This window comes from Heterocephalus glaber, unplaced genomic scaffold, assembly GCF_053883595.1.
Source record: "Heterocephalus glaber isolate CG9 unplaced genomic scaffold, H.glaber_assembly_v1.0 deba00001744, whole genome shotgun sequence".
Taxonomy (NCBI): Eukaryota; Metazoa; Chordata; class Mammalia; order Rodentia; family Bathyergidae; genus Heterocephalus; species Heterocephalus glaber.
The window spans coordinates 5,620,851-5,635,224 of record NW_028258450.1 but is presented as its reverse complement, the minus strand read 5'-3'; the positions used below and the strand labels follow the sequence as shown (position 1 = coordinate 5,635,224).

Sequence of the window (14,374 nt, the reverse complement as noted above, 5' to 3'; positions counted from 1 at the left end):
CCTCAGTGTTGGCTGTGAGTCCCTAAGCAGAGGAGCCAATTGAGGGCCCTATGCCTAGACTTCTCACCCACCGCACTGGAAGGTGACAACTGTGTGTCTTAAGCCTTGAGTTTGTGGCAATTTCCTAGGTGGCACTGATCCGATGAAGCAGGAACCCATTAGCCTAGGGCTTTGTGACCAAGCGCCCTGGAATTTTGCAGGCTGTCATGTTGGCTGGAGGGGCCTGCTCACCCTACTTTCTTGCGGACAATGCTTTCTCTACAGAGCTTCAAGCCCACAAGGAGAATCAGCCACTCTGTGAGGAGTGAATCCTTCCTTTTTTCTTTTGAGACAAGGTCTCAGCATGTAGTTCAGGCCGGCCTCAAACTCACTGTGATCCCCCTGCCTCAGCCTTCTGAGTGCCACCAAGCCCAGGTCGGGGACAAGTTTTGTTTTTTTGTTTTTTGTTTTTTTAAGAGCAGGAAGAATTTATTGAGAGATAGCTTCTGTCTAAGAGAGACAGAAGGGAGTCCGGAAAGTGGGTTGGGCCCTGTGGACAAATTTTGAAACCACATGGAGTCGGTGGGTTGATGGTGGAGGCTGGCTTCTTTAGGATTTAGATGTTGTGGTTAGGGTGGGTCAGTTTGCCTTAGTGGAAGCAGTGGGGTTGTGGAGATTGGACTCCTGGGTTGGTGGTCAGGGCTGCCTAGCGTGCACGAAACACTGTGTTCCATCCACAGCACCATAAAACGAAAATCTTGGTGGATTGCTTTGGGGTGCCAGTTGGGGTCGTTGGATTGGTTGGATCTACAAACTTTAGGTTTGTAGATGAGTCTGAGCTGACAGTTAGTGCTGGGCCTGCAGCAACTGTGGGGTTGTCTGGGGCTTGGGGTTTTACAGGCTGTGGCTGAGGCTGGGATTAGAACTGGGAGTCAGTGGGACTTTTCTATCAGGCACCCTGATTTTCACTCCACCACCACCTCCAGCCCAGAGCACAGTGGACACCACACACCCAACTCAGACATCTTTATTGGCCCAGATGTGGGGCTGCAAGTAGGCTGCTCGGCCCTGTGCCCTCTGCCCTAAAGGAGACCAGCTCTCTACTGGAAGGGCTCAGAGTCGGTGGGTGTCTTAAAATTCAGAGTTTTACTGGAGAGAAATCCACATCTGTGCCCCGAGTCTTCCTCCGCTGAACCGCTGAACCGGCGCTGCATACGCTGTCCGGCCTGAAACAGGGAGGCCACATCCAGCAGCGCAGCCTCGATGTGCCGACCCAGCCGGCGGGAGTCCTGGAGGCAGGAACCGTCAGACCCAGGGAACCAGGAGAGGAGCCCGGGGCTGAGAGAGGAGGCCGGGATGAAGTCTGTCTCACCGTTTTTGTGCTGGATTTTTTGCTGGAGATGTGGAAGGTGATCGCGTCATCCCCCATGAAGATGTAAGACACACCATAACCGTGGGCATCCGCCTGGAGTAGGAGAGTGAAGGGAACAACATCGCATCCCCTTTCCTCACCACCATGCAGGCGCGCAGGCTCCCAGCCCCTCTTCCCTCAGGGCCCCAGGCCGGAACTCCACTCCACTCACGGGCCCAAATCCACCACCCGAGGAAACATAATCCGGGTAATTGTGGACATCAAACAGGTGCATCTGCTGAACAGGGATCTGGCTGGTGGACAGTTGCCACTGCTCCGAGTAAACCTGAGCACATGTAAGACAGACCTTCAGGTCCGAGCGCCCTTCACACAGCTCCACTCTACACATCCCTGGAGCTTTTCTGACCTCTGACTGCCAATTTCCACTATATGGCTCCTTCCCGGCCCCGCCCCCTGACAGCGACCACGCCCCTGTGCCCTCCTCCTCCTCGCCCACTCTCTCCCCGGCTTTGTCCTGGACCCTCTACTTTTCCAACTTCAACCTCACTGCCTTCAAGTCCCTCCCTTCGCTCGAGGTCCCCCAGTTCCCTCTCAAACCCCTTCATTGCCCCCCCCAACCTGGGCCAGGAAGGGCGACTGCATATGAAGGAATCGCGACACGACGTAGAGCGCAAAGAGGTGGCGGTCGACCCCCTGCCCGCTCATGGCCGCCTTGAGCAGCGCCTGGTGCTTGTCCACTGCGGCGCGGAACAGGACGAGGCACTGCGGGTCCTGGGCCGCCGAGGTTACAGGTCATGGAAAGACAGGACTCGGGCTTACTGCCGGCCACCCTGTGGCACACCTGGCTCAAGGCAGGGGTTGCCCCCCACTTCACCCAGGGGAGAGACTCAGAGAGGGGAGGCACTTTCCCCAGGCCACAGAGCAATGCAGAACCAGGTGGGTCCCAGGTCTGTCCGAGACTCCGGAGCCCAAACTTCTACTGAGGCACAGGATCTCATGGGGAGGGGGAAGGGGACAGAGGGGCTTCGGGCCTGGTCCCCTGAGCAGAGGTTCCAGGGAAGTGGCCAAAGGGGCAAACAGAGGTCACAAGGTGGTACAGAGGCTACATAAGCCATGAGCTGCATTATGGAAACAAGGCTCCCTCTGAGTGCTCCCTAGTGCCTGTGAGACCCCAGGAAAGCACAGAGTGCACTATGCTGGGCTGTCTCAGCCTCCTCCTCCATGGGCTCCTGGAAGCCAGAGACCAGTCTGTTTGTCCCTTGTCCCTGGTTCCCCTCAGACCTGGCCGTGTAAGTGTTTGCAAATATACTGGTGAGCCCCAGGGACAGAGGCCTCAGTGCAGGCCACACCCACTGTCTTCTCTTTGTCCTCCATGGCTCTCACAAAGCTGCAGGCCTCCCTCGTGCAAGATCGCACTGTCTCCGTCCGGCCCTCCAGGAACAAGCGAGTCATGGCCGACTCGTAAGTGAGGCAGAATTGACCCCTGTCCTGGGGGACAAGGAGGGGAGGAGCCTGTCAGCTAGGTTCAGGAAATCTTCACAGACTCAACCCACCTTGCCCAGCCTCCAGCTGCCTCCTTCACAGAAGCAAAAGGAGAAATCAAGATGGCAGACCCCTGCAGCAGTGACCGAGAGGAGGTGCTGAGGGGGTGGAAGTGGCAGGTGCTGGGGGCCCAGGGGCCTGAGGGCCTGAGGGGGCTGGGAGTGGGGAGCCCGACTGACCCGGAAGTGGGCCAGCTGCAGGGCCATCTGGACGAAGCTGTCTGAGGAGAGGTGGCAGTGTCTGATGAAGCTCTTGCCGAAGTGGGAGAAGGGAAAGATGTGGCAGTCGATGTTGCCAGACAAAGCCTTGGCTCCCCGCAGCGCTAGAGAGATGGACAGATGGACCTGCCAGAGAAGGAGGGAGGGACGGCTGGGGTTATGGGCGGGGTAGGGTCAGAGCTGGGAGTGGGGCTAGGAGAAAAGGTGGGAAGGGAGTTAGGGTGGAGGTGGAAAATGGAAAGAAGGGGCGGAATGGAAGGACCAGGGTGAAGACAGGGGTAAAGACGGCGATGAGAATGGAAGTGGGGTGGGGCTGGGCTGGAGCTGGGAATGGGGATGGGGATGGTGGTGGACTGACGGGGTCTGGGAAGTGGAACTGGAATCTGAGTTTCCATTCCTCATTGCAGAGACTGAGCTAGAGTTGTGGACGGGTTGGCAGGTGCTGGGTGGGATACGCTCTTGGGATTCGATGAAGCTGGCACTGGGGAGGGTGGGATGGGCAGTGGGACAGGGTCAGAGCTGGGGTTGGGGCTGGAGGCTCTGAACGTTTTGGGTCACACTGGCTGTGGGGTGGACTCAGGGTCGGCTCTCAGTGTGAACACGGGGACGGGATGAGTTCAGAGCAGCGGCGAGGAATCTGGGGATCCCAGCCTCACCTGGTCTGGAAGGTCCCACTGAAGCCGCTGGGGCGGGGGCAGCGCTGGGGCGGGGCACCCCTTGCAGTGGCCGTCTGCCGAGTAGCCCAGCTGGAAGCACTCTGTGGCCAGGGTGAACTGCAGGCAGAAGGGGCAGGCAGAGCCCTCTGTCCCTGGGCTGAGGGCCTCACCAGCGACCCCTGCTCAGGAAACTTAAAAAAATTTTTTTGGTGGGGGATGCTGAGGGCATCCTCGAGAATTACAAACCCCCGGGGTTCACAGACAGGTCCTCAAGTTCATGTTCACTGAGAGCAGAGCTAATGTCCAGCCCAGCTGGTTACGAGTGCTGGGCTTCTTTTGTCTTTTGTTTGCTTTTGTGTGTGTGTGGTGCTGGGGATCGAACCCAGGGCCCTGAGCATGCTAGGCAAAAGCTACATCTGAGCTACATCTCCAGCCCTTTTAAAATTTTCTATTTTTAGAGCTGTGGTGGTGTATACCAGTAATCCCAGCAGCCCTCGGGAGGCTGAGGCAGGAGGATCACCACAAGTCCTAAGCCAGCCTGAACTACATAGTGAGACCCTGTCTCAAAAAACAAAACAAAAAAAATTTTTTTTTCTATTTTGAGAAAGGATCTCACTAAATTGCCCAGGTTGGGCTCAAACTTGGGAGTATTCCTGCTTCAGCCTCCCAGAGTGCTGGAATAACAGGCATGTGCCACCTTGTCTGGCTACATCTGTACCTTCAGAGTCTATATGCAGGGCCGGGGATTTAGCGCAGTGGTTCCAGCACCTGCCTTGCAAGCACAAAGTCCCGAGTTTGCGCCCCAGTACCAAAAAAAAAAAAAGAAAACAGAGTCTATATGCAGAGTTGAGATGCTGGTATGAAGTGGTCAGAAGGGTTTGAGGTCAACCTGAATTGAATGGTACTTAAAAATATAATAAACCAGCATAGTGGCACATGCCTGTAATCCCAGCACTCAGGAGGCTGAGGCAAGAGGATTGCCATGAGTTCAAGGAACTCAGATATAGTCAAAGGGAAAATCCCATTTTACACAGGAGAAACAAGAACAGAAAGGCCAGTCAGTGGCTGTTCTCCAGGTCTGGAAAGGACCTTCCTTCCCCTCATCTGTGCCTGGTCCACCCTGGGCCAGGGAATCTGACCACCACCATGGAGGACTGGGCCCCAGTGAGGTGCAGTGGGGTGCCTCCTCATGCTAAGATTCTCCTAAGATCAAAAGCTCCAAGCTGTGGGGCAGCTCAGAAGTAGAGCCCAGCATGCATGAGGCCTCCATCCTCCCCGTGGCAAAAACAGAAAAAGAAAAATCCCAACTCTCATTTGGGGAAGGGGGAAACAGAAACTCAAAAGAGGGGAGTAAGGGAGTAAATGGAGTAAATGGAGCTGGAAGATGGTTCTTCTGCCTCCGTGTGTGGATTCGAATTCTCGCTCTGAGCAGCCTGGATTTGAATTCTCGCTCTGCAACTCCTTGCTGTGTGACTGGGAAAATCACTTTCCTTCTCTGAGGCCCAGTTACCCGTTCATCAAAGTTAAGGTCATCATCCTAGCCCCAAGTGCTTGCTAAGCCCTTCTCTGGTTGTCTCTTGAGCCTCAGCTTGCTGAGAGGGTCTCTGGAGGTGGGCTGGGGTCCCTGGCTGTCGGGGAGGCTGCCCTACCTCCCACATGTGTCCTGAGATGGGGCAGTCGGCCCACGAGTGCTCCACGCTGAGGCCCAGCTTCCCATTGGAGAAGATGATCAGGGTGAAGGATTTGTCAAACCAGCTGTGGGGGACAGTTCAGCAGGGTCACCAGACAGTGGGGGTGGGGAGAACTTGCCAAAGGCTGTGGGCTTTTGGGGCTGAGGGAGGTGGGGAATCGGCTAGTCCTGGGGGGCTGGTGTAGGGACCACTAGGGTCCTACAGTAGCTCTGGAGGTGCAGGCATGGCTAGGATTTGGGGATCTCCTCGTGGTTCAAGGCCTTCTGGGTGCCTGGAAGTTCGGAGGCCACTCCTGGTCCTAGAAAGTCAGGGTAGTGCTGGGTGGGCATGGAGAAATTGTCTGTGCCCAGGCATGGTGGTACATGCCTGTAATCCCAGCACTCAGGAGGCTGAGGCAGGAGGATCACTGCAATTTCAAGGGCAGCCTGAACTACATAGTGAGACCCTGTCTTAAAAAAAAAGAAAAGAAAAGAAAAGAAAAAGGGCCGGGAATTTAGCTCAGTGGTTTCACCGGCTGCTGCGCAAGCGCAAGGACCCGAGTTCAATCCTCGGTACCAAAAAAAAAAAAAAGCCTAAGGATCTCCAAGTGTGAGGGACCCAGGTCTGGGGTCCTGTGTTTGGGGTGCCTGCAGGAAGATCTGAAGAGTGAGTGGTCCAAGTTGTGAGTCTGAAGTCTCCCGGTTTGGGCATCTCTATCAAAGAGTCTGAGTTCGGGATTGGGTGGCCCACAGATCTGCAGTCCCTGAATCTAGCACACTGAGATTTGGTTATGGGTCCAGGGACTGGCTCTGAACCCACAGCCTGCAGGGTCTGGGCATGGGCTTGGGTGCCGTCTGGGGGACTCACCGGTCATGGCCGCGGCCGGCCAGCAGGGCGTGGGCATAGGCATCCAGCGAGCCCGCGGGGTCCTCCCGGGTGAGCCCCGCGGGCTCGGGGTCCAGCGACACGAAGAACGCGGCCCCCTCCACGGCCTCCAGGGCGTGGGCGGCGCGGGTCTTGAGGGTCTGGCGAAGCTGGGCCCACAAGCCCCTGTGGGGGGCACATCTGAGCCCGGCCGCCTCCACTGCCGCCCCCCACAACCCGGGACCGCGGCCTCTGACCGCACCTGGGAGCGGCCGTCAGGGCCGCCAGGTGCTCCTCGTGGGGACAGGCAGGCGAAGGGTCGTCTAGGATGCGCTGAAACTGCTGCTCCAGGGCCCTTGGGGGCAGCAGGCCGTGCGGGGAGTGGGTCCCCACGCGGAAGAAGCGGCCCCGGTGGAGGACAGCCACGTGCTGACTGTCGCGGAGGTGGCGAAGGTGGTCTAGGGGCGGGGTTGGCAGAAGCTGGAGGCGGTGCGTCGTAAGAATAACGGAGCCCTCTTCTGGGCCTGGAGCTCTGCCCAACGCCCTGATCCTCACCCTTAGGTACTACTACTACTACTACTACTACTATTATTATTATTATTATTATTATTATTATTATTATTATTATTTGCCGCTGAGCTACATCCCAGCCCCCTAGGTACCGTTATTTCCCCATGATTGTTTGCGTTTGTTTTTTGAGACAGCGTCTTGCTACATAGTTCATGCTGTCCTTGAACTCACTATGTAGCCTCGAACTCCAAGCATCCTCCTGCCTCAGCCTCCTGAGTGCTGGGATTACTGGTGTGCACCACACCTGGCTTATTATCCCATTTTAAAGAAAAGGAAACTGAGGCTCAGAGAGGAGAATCATTTGCCCAGGGCCACACAGGAAGGGTGGGAGCCTCAGCAGACAGGCTCCAGGCAGGAACCCGCCTCTGCTACCACAGTGCTGCGCCCCGGGCGGTGGGATCGGAGAAGGGGCCTCACCTTTCTGCACCCCCGGGACCCGCGTGGTGTTGAATATTCTCTCGTACTGGGCAGAGCACAAGGGGCGCATTCCCATCAGCAGAGTCTGCAGGGGGCCGGGGCCGTGAGCTCCTTCCGGACCTCCAGGTCCCACACAGGGCCACCCTCCGTCCCCCACTCTCCTGGCATCTTACCGGGGAGATCTCCTGGCGCTGCAGCCGGTGGCGGTACAGGAGCAGGGCATGGACAGCGTTCCCCGCGCGAGCTGCCTGCAGCGGCGTGGGTGTGACATACAGGAAATCCTGGGGCCAGCAGAGGGGACAGCAACATCCCTGAGCCCCCTAATGGGGTCCTGGCCCCCACAGAGGGCGGATAAGGTGGCTCCAGGCTGTGCTCCCGGGCCCTGGTCTGGGGTGTGCCAGCCCCTCCCCCCCTCACCGTCAGGTAATAGTTGCTGTTCACCATCAGCGGGCTGCGTGAGCGCAGGTACACGAACTCTTCCCACCAGTCGCTGACCTAAGGGAGGGGCAGGAGACACTCAGGCTGCCACCTGGAAGGGGAGGGACAGTGGGATAGTGGGGCACCAACTTTCCTGTGTCACATGGGCAGGGTAGAGCTCAAAGAAGGAGACCATTATGATCAGTAACTAGCAAAACATAGAAGTCTATGGATCAGGGGTTAGTTAACTAAAGCATGTTACACTTGGGTCAGGGAATATTACACAGCTGGTAAAAAGATAAGGTACATCCATGTTTGCTGGCACACAATGAGCATGGAGACATATTTTTCAGTAAAAACGACTGGGTGCACAAGAAAATATGTGGAATCATCTCATGTGTGCGTGTGGGTGTGTATTACTGGAGATAGAACCTTCACTGAGCTACAGCCCCAGCACCTCCCTACCTTTCGTATTTGGAGATGGGATTTTTTTGGTTTTGCTTCATTTGTTCTTTTCATTTTTTGTTGTTTTTTTTTGTCTGTTTTTTGTTTTTGGTACCGGGGATCGAACTAGGAGTTCTTTGTTTTTTGAAGCAGGATCTCACTCTGTAGTTCAGGCTGGCCTTGAACTCATTGTGTGGCCCAGGCTGGCCACAAACACACATGGATCTTCCTGCCTCAGCCTCCTGGGTGCTGGGATTACAGGCTGGAACCAACCACTTGGCTCTGAGACAGAGTCTTGAGGTAGAAGGCAGAGCAAACTGGGAGCCAGTAAAGCTGTCTGCCCATGCAGGGTGGTTAATACCCAGCAGCCTAAACTACAGGGGAGAAGAAACTGTCTGCCCAGTCACAGGCCCCTGAGCAGGCTACCATGGCAGGTAGAGAAGCTGGCTTGACTGGGTCGAAGAGAGCTAACCCTGGTGTCCCTGCCACCCACGCTGCTGTGCCCAACCAGCACTGCTCTCGGCTGAGCATGCGAGGCGTGGATTGGATGCTATCGCCGTTTTGCATCTTATTAGTGTGGTTTTTAATGCCCTGTATCTGCTGAGCCCCAGGCCCCATTTGCTGCTCCTAAACAGCCTTCGGCAGGCCTGTCAACACTTGGGAAGCTGAAGCAGGAAGATCACCAGGAGCCCAAGGCCAGTCTGGATAACACAGTTATGTCCTGTCTCAAAAACCAAAAAGCAAGGGCAGGGGATGTAGCTCAGTGGTGCCACATCTGCCTGGCAAGCTCAAGGTCCTGAGTTTGATTCCTGGTACTGGAAAAAAAAGCAGCAACAACAATAGAAATAGAAGACCAAGGCCTGGGATTTAGCTCAGTGGTGCTGCTGTCTGTCTGCCTTGCAAGTGCAAGGTCTAGAGTTCGATCTCTGGTACCAAAAAAAATAGAAGGCCATTAGCTGTTTTCACTGCACAAATGGGCAGGATCTGCAACGTGCTAAATGAAACCTGTTGCTTCTGGATAAATAACTCAAAATAGGTAGAAACTAACTTCATAAAAATCAAAGAATTAATACAAGTGTACACAGACCACACTCAAGAGTTGGATGTAGGCATTAATGGGGCTGCTTATACCAGTTCTTTTTATATATTTTTGTTTTGTTTGTTGAAGCAGCGTCTCCCTATGTAGCCCAGGCTGGCCTTGGAAACATGGTGATCCTCCTGCCTCAGCCTCCTGAGTGCTGGGATTACAGGTGTGTGCCACCACACCTGGCTATACCAATTCTTACGTTAATTATTCTTGCTTGCCCTTCTGGATCTTGCCTATTGACAAAGTTCTCCAAATCCTCTCTTCTAGACTTCGAGCAATGTTCCATGACAGGCCTGCAAGCCGGCAGCGGAGTCAATAGTTCCCAACTGACCCAGTCTTCACGTGCCCTCTAGAGTGGTTAGGGCGAGGCTCCAATGATCCCCAGGAAGCTGTGGGCTCCGTCCATACTCAGCAGGTCACCCTATCCCCAGGCATGCACAAAGCCAAAAGTACATGCCCCTGGACTGGGCGTGGTGGCGCACACCTGTCAGCACTTGGAAGGCTGAGGCAAGAAGATTTCTGTGAGTTCGAGGCCAGCCTGGGCTGTGTAGTGATTTCAAGGCCAGCCTGAACTACATAGCGAGACCCTGCCTCAAAAACAAACAAAAAAGTACATGACCCTGGCCCATCAGCCTCATCTGTATTTAGGTTCAGACCTCCTCCTGTGCGTTCTGGATGCCGTGACATTTGCTTTAAAAACCTTGTATGGTCGGGCGGGGGATTTACCTCAGGGGCACTGCGCCTGCCTTGGTCTGAGTTCCATCCCCAGCACACAAAAAAAATCTTGGGCCGGGGATTTACCTCAGTGGTTTCGCTGCCTGCTGCACAAGTGCAAGGACCCGAGTTCGATCCCCGGTACAAAAAAAAAAAAAATCTTACTCTTGTCACTCCTTCTTCAAGTCCTGCTCGTTTCTTCAGGATACCAAGTACAGGCAAATGAGTTCCCCAAGACCCTCCATTAGATAGCAGTCTCATAAACTGCTAAATTCTCCAGGCTCAGTATTGGGGCATCTGGGGCGGGGCTCAATTATTGGAAGGAGGGCGGAGCTTCTTCAACAGGTGCACGGACAGGAGGGCGTGGCCGGGGGGGGTGACCAGTTTCTCGAGCAGAGGGCGGGGCTCGTTTGTTGGCACCTCTGGGCTCCAATGGCGGCCAGGCCCGGGGCTTGGGCGTGGCAGGGGCGGGACTCACATAGTTGGCTGCCCACCAGGACTTGAGCCGCAGGTACCACTGCAGCAGCGACGCCTGCTGCTTCAGGAACTCCTGGGCCAGCACCGCCCTCCAGTTGAAGTCCTCGTCCGAGAGGACAGGCCGGATGGACTCCAGGTACTACGTGGTGGGAGGGCGGAAGGGGGCGTCACCCGGTGCCCGCGCGCCCGCTTCCCACCTCCGGGCCCGGCCCACCTTTCGCACGGTGTCCTGCACCGAGGGCACTGGCTGGCGCGGCAGGGAGCGCTGGTAGCTGAAGAGCATCGGGCGGCGGCCGGAGAAGATGCGAACCAGGGCCTGCGGGGACCCCCGGGTCACGGTCACGGAGCACCGGGGTGGGCGGGGCCTGACCACAGAGGGAAGGGGACCGCGACCTGAGAGGTGAAGGGACCCGGAGAGGGGTCCGAGACCCGGAGAGAGCGAGACAGACCTGGAGAGAGGCAGAGGGACGGAGAGGGGTCCCGGTCGCGCTGTCTGCGGCTCTCACGTACCAGCCAGGTCTTGGTGGCCGAGGACATGGCCCCGTGGGGCTCGAGCAGCCAGCCATGGTAGGACAGAAGCAGCCTCAGGGCCACGTGAAGCGTGAAGATCAGGGCTCCCCACAAACACGAGGCAAACAGCGCAGCCGCCAGGACTCCCCGGAGCCTGTGGTGCTGTCCCGCCCTGGGGGAGAGAAAGAGAGGCTAGACCTGGGTGTAGGTCACACACCTGTGATCCCAGCACTGGGGAGGCTGAGGCAGGAGGATCTCCCTGAGTTCGAGGCCAACCTGGGGTACACAGTGAGTTCGAAGGCAGCCTGCACTACATGGGAGACCCAGGACCTGACTTTCACACCTTTCCTAGTGACTCAGCAACAGTAACAATGGAACCAGTCTCATTTCGTAATCCCCTGGCCCGACAGTGAATATTTCCCATGGATGATTTTGATTAATTCTCCCAAGAACCCTAAGAATCAATTATTGTTATCCCCATTTTACAGACAAAGGCTTTGCCAACTGAGAATGGTGCCATCTCTCAAAACAGATTATATAACTGGAGACTGGAAGCGCTCATACGTCTAATGTGTTACCATCCCTCTTAACAAGAAGCAGCCAGGATAGAAAAGTGACAGAGAAGAGAGGGAGTCACCTCCTTTTTTCCTGACGTCATACCTTTATTAATCTGACCCAAAGTAAATGTCAGAGGCCATTTTTCTTTGGCAGGCACACTACACTGGTAGAGAAACTTAACAGGAGGATTAGGAGGTTTACTGGGCTGAATGGGGACCTCACCAGTCCGGCAGCAGCTCTTTAATCTTCTCCATCAGCCCCAGGGAAGGGTCCAGCTGGAGGAACCAGGCAAGCTGGATGGCACTGAAGAGGAAGAGCCAGCTGAAGGGGCTGGCGGGGAGCACGCCACTGAGGAAGTCATTCTGTGGGGAGGAAAGGGCATCCATTCAGCCACAGGTCCCCACACTGAGCGTGATGCTTCCCGGATAGTCACTGTCACGGCAGTGTGGGCCAGGCCCGGGGCTGGGGCCTCAGATGCAGCAGGGCAGATAGACCTGGTCCCACCCGAGGCCAGCATAGAAAGAGGAGGGCGCTCCTGGGAAATTTTGGGGGTTTTTTGGTACTGGGGATCGAACTCCGGTCCTTGCAGTTGCAGGGGCAGGCGGTGGAACCACTGAGCTAAATCCCCAGCCCGATTTATTTTTTTGTTCTGGAGAATGAACCCAGGGCCTTCACATTGAGCTACATCCCCATCCTCTCTCTATTCTTTGTTTTGAGACAGGGTCTTGCTAAGTTGCCCAGGCTGGGCTTGAACTTGGAATCCTCCTGCCTCAGCCTCTCAGAATACTGCGATGACAGGTGTGTGCCACCATTCCTGATGGGGTGGGGCGCCCAGAGGATCTGGGGCAAGGAGGACCTTGTTTAGAAGCAGGAGAGGACAGGAAGAGGTAAGGTGAGGTGGGAACCCTAAGAAGGGACTGGGGTGCAGCTCAACAGCAGGCATTAGCCTGGGTTCCACTCCCAGCACACAAGAAAAACAAGGGGGTGCTGAGTTTGAGACACTGGGGAGGTGCAGGAGTCACATGTGGGCCGGTAGGGTAGCATGGCGTCAGGATGGGTGTAAGAGGCCAAAGGGGCGCTCATGGGTGAGGACCCCTGAGGGAGCCACAGAGAAACGCTGAAGGATCCCGGCAGGGGACAGCCAGAGTCCCACAGCAGGTACAGTCGGTCAGGGAAGCGGCCCCAGGCTTCCGGAAAGTGGGGGCTGTATTCCCGGAATGAAGCCAAGCGGTAGTCCTCACCCGGAAACGCGAAAGGTGCCTTTTCCAGGACCAAAGCCCCGAGAGGTAGATGTTCCGCAGCACCTGGCCGGCGAGCTCTGGGTCCGCTCCGTCCGGGGTCAGCGAGGGCACGAAGCCCACGGCCTGGTGCGCTTCTGCCATGTCACGGGGGGGGGGCCTGGGGGGACGGGTGTCACGTTCCAGGCCCCGCCCCCTCCCTTAGGCCACCGGTTCGGACTCCAGCCCTCTTCTTCCCGAGGACTAGGGGGTCCAGGCTCCCGCCCCTCTCCCACCAGCCCAGGGATGCAGCACCCACTCCCCGGGCCAGAGCCCCTGCGGGTCTTGCGGGTCCTGGTCTGAGACTCAGAGGCGTTGGGGGAGGGGTCTCACTGGGAACCTCTGGCTGCAGAGAGCAGTGGGGCTGATCACTCAGGTGAACCCCATTAGCTGCCGTGGGGAGAGCGCAGTGCCCGGGGAGTGCCCCTCACCCCCAAAAAGTCTTAAGCTTCAGGGTGCGTGAGGAAACTGAGGGACTGAGTTGTGATGTCTCCAGCAAACACATCAGAGACCCCTGGGAGAGGAACACCTGCCGGATGTGGACCCTGTCCAGCCTATTTCCGCTTCCCATCCCAAGTGTGTGTGTGTGTGTGGGGGGGGGTCTATAAATTATCACATCCTGGGGCGGCCCCTCCCCCGCCCAGCTAGAGGGGGATGGGAGAGGAAGCGCCCTACTGCGCATGCCCCGCAGCAGGGATGCGAGGCCAGAAGCGGAGGCTCCAGGCCAGGGATGGAGAAGCCCCTGGCCCAGCCCGCCCCCGCCCCTCACCCCAGCAGCCCAGCCCGCGGCCCCATACTTACTCTAGGTCAGGCTTGTGCAGATGAGATGCTGGGAACGAAGCGACGTACACCCCACACCCCCCTACTCCCCGGTTTTGAGCCCAGGACCTAAGTCTTTCGCTTGCGTATGTCCAAGCCCAGTAGGACGACTCCACCACCTGGCCGACCGGCCCCCGGAGTTCTGCCCACCACAGGACCATCCGACAGACACCCGGATTTCTGTCGTGTTTGTGCCTAACCCGGTCCTCGGCTTTATTGCAGCGTGGCCTCTGTCCCCGCCCCTTTGATACACAGCATCCAATCCTCTACCTCCATTCGAGCCCCCCCCTTTCCACCGGTCAATGCACCCCCATTCGGCGCCCTTCGTTCCACTGAACCCCGCGGCCTTACGCCCCACGCTCCCCAAGTAGGAGCAAGCGGGGATCCTACTTTCTTTCCGAGGGCCGAGGCTTGGCTGGGGACGCAGTCCAGCGTGGGGACAGCGAGGTCACGCATGCGGCGGCCTCCCAGACCTTTCCGGCCCAGGAGGGAGGAGCGCATGGGGTCAGGCGCCTCGTGCCCACCGTGAAAGGCGCAGGGCGAGCTGACCGGGAGGAGGCGCTGGGGGATGGAACGCCAGTCAGACGGGGGAGGGACTTCCGAGAGCGCCAGGAGCATGGATAAGGGGAAAAGTGGGTCGGGACCGGGCCAGGTGGCCGGCGGACACCGGGCGCAGACAGACACAACGGGGACTCTTGTTTTATTCGGCTCCGGACCTCAGCATTCTGTCCGGCCCAGGACATTGGGGAGAGGATGGGGAGCCGGTTTCACGGAGCAAAGGAA

At 57.1% G+C, this 14,374-nt stretch overlaps 1 protein-coding gene across 3 annotated transcripts; it reads right to left on the bottom strand.

Annotated features, from left to right (window-relative positions):
* Window positions 1-990: 990 nt before the first annotated feature.
* On the bottom strand, window positions 991-14,076 carry Cpt1c (carnitine palmitoyltransferase 1C). 3 transcript variants are annotated; one of them, XR_015447202.1, is made up of 19 exons: window positions 13,574-13,926; window positions 12,737-12,893; window positions 11,718-11,857; window positions 10,938-11,109; window positions 10,642-10,743; window positions 10,429-10,566; window positions 7,706-7,783; window positions 7,462-7,569; window positions 7,289-7,373; window positions 6,564-6,759; window positions 6,305-6,487; window positions 5,417-5,522; window positions 3,768-3,884; window positions 3,073-3,237; window positions 2,705-2,834; window positions 1,970-2,122; window positions 1,563-1,676; window positions 1,352-1,444; window positions 991-1,268 (listed from the first exon to the last, which is right to left on the bottom strand). XR_015447202.1 is itself a non-coding variant. In XM_013066377.3 (19 exons), the coding sequence occupies exons 1-19, from the start codon at window positions 13,750-13,752 to the stop codon at window positions 1,080-1,082; spliced, it is 2,610 nt and encodes an 869-aa protein (XP_012921831.2). In that variant the 5' UTR covers window positions 13,753-14,076; the 3' UTR covers window positions 991-1,079. The 3 variants fall into 3 exon arrangements, 2 of the variants coding, with proteins under 2 accessions (XP_012921831.2, XP_087056896.1); XM_013066377.3 differs by having other exon boundaries at window positions 2,705-2,839; window positions 13,574-14,076; XM_087200770.1 differs by having other exon boundaries at window positions 2,705-2,839; window positions 7,462-7,536; window positions 13,574-13,923.
* Window positions 14,077-14,374: the final 298 nt, after the last annotated feature.